Source organism: Diadema antillarum, unplaced genomic scaffold, assembly GCF_040938485.1.
Source record: "Diadema antillarum isolate AM-2024a unplaced genomic scaffold, OU_Dant_1.0 seq00000278_RagTag, whole genome shotgun sequence".
In the NCBI taxonomy this organism is placed as follows: Eukaryota; Metazoa; Echinodermata; class Echinoidea; order Diadematoida; family Diadematidae; genus Diadema; species Diadema antillarum.
In genome coordinates this window covers 177,918-183,973 of record NW_027271309.1, presented here as the reverse complement: position 1 = coordinate 183,973, position 6,056 = coordinate 177,918, and the positions used below count along the sequence as shown (strand labels likewise).

At 40.7% G+C, this 6,056-nt stretch overlaps 1 protein-coding gene across 1 annotated transcript; it reads left to right on the top strand.

The window, feature by feature from the left end:
- Window positions 1–207: 207 nt before the first annotated feature.
- On the top strand, window positions 208–4,820 carry LOC139729974 (constitutive coactivator of peroxisome proliferator-activated receptor gamma-like). The gene is made up of 5 exons (XM_071640892.1): window positions 208–1,573; window positions 2,147–2,426; window positions 2,891–2,909; window positions 3,666–3,872; window positions 4,713–4,820. Exons 1-5 carry the CDS (start codon window positions 226–228, stop codon window positions 4,818–4,820), a joined length of 1,962 nt encoding a protein of 653 aa, XP_071496993.1. The 5' UTR covers window positions 208–225.
- The last annotated feature ends 1,236 nt before the right edge of the window (window positions 4,821–6,056 follow it).

The following is a 6,056-nucleotide window of genomic DNA, read 5'->3' as shown; positions in this document are numbered from 1 at the left end:
TGTTTGTCTGATTTTACTCTATTAAAGTCAATATGAGCATGGGGAATTTTGTCTCCCCAAACTGAAGATTGAGAGCATATTGTATATTGGATATTACCTACATAGGTGATACTGGACATACCGTACTATATGATACGTTACATCACATCTCTGTCAAAATGTTCTCTGTCTACAGGTTCTGTGTGCTACCTTCCCCTGCCCCAGTGCCACATCCTCATTTCTGAAATGGGGGTCAGGGGACTGTTGTCATTTGTTGAGAGGCAGTGTCCAGAGGCATTTGTGGACGTCAATCTCCGCAGACTGGCTGACCATTACCGGAGAACCCACAACGCTAGACCTGTCCTCCTGTTTGACTGCAATAATTTTATCCGCAACATCTATGGGGATCTGGAGTATGCATATGGAGGCCAGTGGGTGCAGTACATTGAAAACTTGAAACATCTCTTGGCTGCGTTCCAAGGGGCTGGTTTTGACCTCGTCATAATCTTTGATGCTGTGATAGAGAAGAAGAAGCTGAAGGTGTGGGTGGATAGAAGGAAGAACGAACGTAAGCTTGTGTCAAAGATTTTTGCAGAGATCAAAAGCTCAGGGAAGCATCCTCCTCATCAGCTACTTCATATCCCACCTGGCCTAAGCTCCTTCACTAGCCAGGCTCTGAAGAGCCTTGGTGCATCAGTGTACTTTTCTACCATGGAGGTTGATCGAGAGTTTTATCTGTACTGTAAGAAGCACAAGTGTTTTGGCATCGCTGGCAGGGACACAGATTTTATGATCTACGATTTCCCACAGTTCCTGTTTATGAAATGTTATAGGGGAAAGATACAGCGCATCCAGCAATTTAGGAAGGATGTTCTGTGTCAGTACCTCGGACTTCCTCCCCAACATCTACCTCTTCTTGCTTGCCTTGTCGGTAATGATACAGTGCCACCCGAGAGATTGTCTGAGTTTCATAATTGGGTGACACGAGGAGGGCGGGACCCACTGATTCCCTGTGTGGCAGGATTCATCAATTCACTGCAGCTGAGTGACCTGTCAGCACACAGCCTGAACTGGGTCGCCAGTCAAGTTGGACAATTTTTAGGCGATGGATACCTCTATGAGTGCGTGCAGGACTATACCTGCCAGTGGCAAGATTATGGGCCAGCCCAAGCAAGGCCAGGAGCTCAGCAACCGCATGTTGAGATGGGAGAGGCTCACAGTGCTGACACCTGTGGACATAGCACACAGGTGGACGAGAGTATCATACAGAGAATCAAAACCTGCCATCAGGAGGTGCAAATTTCAGACTTTGTCTTGAGGAGCCTGATTCTGAGACAGAACCTCTCAAATATGTCCTTTGAAGATGACACTGATGAGAGTATGCCCTCCGTGTCACAGGTTTTAAAACCTCTCAGGCAACGTATGTATGGCATTATGCTACCGCAAGAATCGTCTCTGGCATCAGAGACATCTTCTGGATCTGCAGACTCGGGTGCGGTCAACTCAGACTTTGGAACAGTAGAAGAAATCTATGCACATGCTGGATATTCAATGGATCATCCTGAGATTGTCAAAGGAATGCCTCTTGATTTCTGTAAGTTCAAACTTGCATTCCCAGGATGTTGCTGCATATTCTTTTATTGTTCTTGTAAATCAGTCTCTAGCCATTCTTTACACAAATTATTAAAAAAAGAAATAATAATAAAAATATATATATATGTTTTTACATCAATTACAGTATAAGTGATGATAAGTGATAGTGTTCGTGGTAATGATAGCCATCATCATCACTGTTGTCATTATCATGAAAACAATAAAATTGACAATGAGATTTTGCAGGACAACCGTGGCAACTTTTACAAAGTGTTCAAGGCACCTTCACCTAAAGAAAGGAAATGATTCCATTTGGTTATGATGATAAAGGGATGCCGCATAAGAAAAGTTTAAATATGTGTGTTAATTCCTCCTCCTCTCCATCCCCACCTTCCAGTGCTGCTGCTGAAAATAGAAGATGCATGTCCTGGAGATTTAGGATTTTTCTTTTTGGCAGTGCTCTTGATGGGAAGGTGGTAGACATTCTGGATTCTCTATCCTTAATTGTACACAAAGATGACATGGCATGTCTGCATGGCATGTTAATTCTTTTGTCTACATCCTCTTCTCGCAGCTCCTCAGCCGAGACTGGAAGACCTGTGGTCCAGCTCTGTGGATGCATCAACGAAACGGCTCCGTCTCCAGGCCTTCTTCTCCATCATGCACTGCAGCCATCTCTGGACAGAGGGCATTGTGGACTCTGTTGCTGACCACTACATCCTTCTGTGCTGCATCCTTCATTTCTTGCTCCTTGAGGCCCCACCGTCCACTCTGAGGTCTTGCGATGTGGATGCCTTCGTCTCTCAAGCTGTCTGTCTTCAGGGCAACCATCCACAATCCCTTGCTAAACTCAAGTACCCCGAACCATGTGCGATGATTAGATTGAATTATTGCATACTCCCATTCTAAATTTGCTATCAGTTGCCATTGTCCATTGATCTTATTGCAACATGGTTGACTCTAGATATTAATCAGATTTTGAAGGTATGATATATGACTAAAAGCCTTCGTGAAACTATTTCTCGATTTCTTCATAACTTGGCAAGAACTTCAGAGAACTTGTTTTCCACCTGAGTCACCAGAGCATGTAGTAAGAATGCTTTTTGATATTAAACATACAAACGAAGTCAGATAATTATGAACACCATCCATATTTTAGAGCAGAGTTCAATGGTGGGTCATTAGCCTTGGCTGATTATGTTTTGATGTACATCAACTTGAAGTGTAATGACTGTTTAATCCACTCATGGGACTTCACAACAAATGTTAAGATAGTACCTTCATTTGCATATTTCACAATTCTGTATTACCTGAGTAGATTTGCCAACTTCTATGTGGTACATAGCTGGAATGTAATACTGGTGTGATTGTTGGTGTTGTTGTTGTTTTTTTTCATGTCAGTCTCTCAGAAAATGTTGTCCTGACTGAATGTAAACAAAAGAAACTGCAGGTGATATCTTTATTCTCTTCCATCAAACCAGATTGAGTTTGATTAAATACAGTTTATGTCATACCAATGCCATCACTTGTTGGTGAATTTGCAGGGAAGTGTTGTCAGTGTAAAAATAATAGATCTGAAATTGTGCTGAGGAGATTAGTGACCACCATTCAAACCACATGACAATGGTGGTGTTGTCATGTATATATGCTGACTATTCTTTAGGCCTGTATACTGACCTTAGTTCAGTGGTATTTATATGTAATATTTCCTGCACTTTGTGACTAACAGTTATGTGATGTATTATGATGATACCTTTTTAAAGAACAAACAATTTTAAACATTGGCCTCTGTTTTTGGCAATCATCTGTATGCAACAACAAGCAAGATAGACAGAGTTTTCTTTTCTCACCATACTTACCACTACAAATTGTGGGATTGTTCTTGCTAGTACCTGGCAACACCTTGAAAACAAGGCTGTGCCAGTGTTGAAATCAAAGGAAATAGGTAATAGTACCATGAAATATTGTGTTTATGGTAAGCCAGACTTGCCAAAGAAGTTAAATTTGTAAAGCAAATGTCATTATTTCGATTGAATGAAACAATATCCTACTGTCAGTCCCTACTAGATAACACTGTTCTCTCTCTTTTAAAGGTGCCCAGGGTGAGTCCAAGGGCTGTCCACATGGCGACCATTTTTATGCGTGGCGTGAGCCATGGCTGCGCAGCTAACTCAGTCTGCTGCCTTCCATTCAAGATGGACGCCCTGTTGCCGTGGCGCTTCTTTGATGGCAAACTCTTCCATGTCAAGTACCTTGCAGCAGAGGAGGGCCACACTCTGGAGCAGCTCTGTGATCACATGGTACTATTCTCTCTTAGTATGGGCTTCATGATTGCTCATTTATTTCTGTAGCTGAGGTAAAATTGTCTGGGGTCAAAGTTCCTTGCTACTACCACGACCTCAACTTTGATCTTTACCCCTCTCAGACTGAACTACATAGCCCTGTGCAATGTGAGATACATGAAAAGGGTAATCAAATCAAATCAAGTCAAGTCAAATCAAGTGTGAGTAAGATTTCACATATGTCCACAAGATACTAAGGGACATAATCGCAGGATTTATTAAATTCATTTTTTCTTCATGTAATGAGACACAAATGGCTTGAGTCTGAGAAAACCCAGAGCATTTTGTATCCTGTTTTGTGCAGAAAAGATTGATGCAAAGAAAACACTTTTGAAGAGGTCAGTGGTTACTGAAATGTAGCTAAAGTTCTGATTTTCTGCAGTTGAATCATTCCATCTTTTTGTAAGACTGAGAATACACATTGTTAATCCAGTGTTCACGTAGAATGAACGTAAGTGTGGAGTGATGAACAATGGGCAGTGTACCATTGCTTGTTTATGAATCCCTAGTTTATTCCCCTTGCCAATAATTTTGCATGAAATCAAGGGAATATGAATGGCAGTGCTGCTAACTAACATTAACTGGTTTAGCCAGGGTGATAGTACACTTACGATAGCCAAGGTTTCTATTTGCGAAAACAACATCTCGTGAAAATGTCCGAGACCTCCTCATTCGCGAAAATATCTGTACACAAAAATAACAGCTTATACAGTATGCTGAAAGCAAGAAAACAAATGACTCAAATAATCCCACAATCTTACTTTAAATCTGGTTGAAACTTTGATCCTTGTGTCACAGCTCACTCACCATCATCTCATGTTAGGAATAAGGCTAAGACAGCACCAAAGCACATCTAGGACCCTGGAGCTTCCAGGGTCCTTGAGTGGTCCCTGGATCCTGGCTTAAAGGGACTTTGTACTTTGTGCTTGATTATACAAACTTCAGGCAAATTATTCATGCACAGCATCAGGTCCATGCAACATGATAACATTTCAAGTTGCAAACCACCCTTTGTAATATTGTATGATTTTTGACTACATGTGAACACATTGTCATGATGACATGGACATCCATGCACAACTAGAGATATGATAAAGACTGGTGTCCTCAGTATTAACCCGTTGAGGACGAGTTCTGATTATACTCGGGCAGGTGTCTATGGGAAATGCGTGTTGTAGCAAAATCAGTCCGTCCTCAACAGGTTAAGCACCAGTGTCTTTCTCCAGGGGCCGAAAAAACACCGAAAAACGTTCCACGGCCCCTGTTTTTCCCTTTCCGTCTCTGAGCTTGAATGTTGAATCAATGATAGTTGGGAATGTGTGTCCTCTCTGGAGTCTCCTCTTGTCCAACCTGAGAAGAAATGAGAAGCACTTTGGTGGGGTATGATGTGATATGAGGTGTATCATAGTATTGTGGTATTATATGGTATGATGTGGTATGATGTGGTATGATGTGGTATGATGTAGTATGATGTGGTATGATGTAGTATGGTATGGTATGACATGATATGGTATAATGATGTGATGTGATGTGCTGTGATATGGTATGATGTGGTAAGATGAAGTTGGATATTATGTGATATGGTATAAGGTGATATAATGTTGCATGATGTAGTAAGATTTGGTGTAATGTGGTTTGATGTGATATAATGTGTTATGACAAGGTTTGATGCAGTTTGCTGTACGATGATGTGGTATGATTTAGTTTGATGAGGTATAATGCAGTATGGTGAGTTGATATGATGTGATGTAGTTTGAAAATCTTCATTTATGTTGCTGGTAAAATATAACCAACTCCTCATTTCTGTGATTGACATATTTCTGCACGACTGTACTCACCATTTAAAATGTGTCTATTTTGTTTTTATTTTTTCAAACGTGCCAAGAGAGAGGAAGTTGATTCCATTGCCCCCCTTTTTTTAGTGAAATGTTTAGATTATGTATAAAATGAATGGATTCACTTTAACACCATGTATATCCCAACTGTTGCAAATCTTGAAACAGGTTAAATTGTGTAACTTTTCCAGCAGATCTGTTGCTTTAATTTCCCAAATTTCCTTCAATTCAACTTCTTTTTTTTTTTTTTTAAGATACTAAATTCTCCTTTGATTTTTTTGATACATTCTGTCTTGCCATTTTTTTT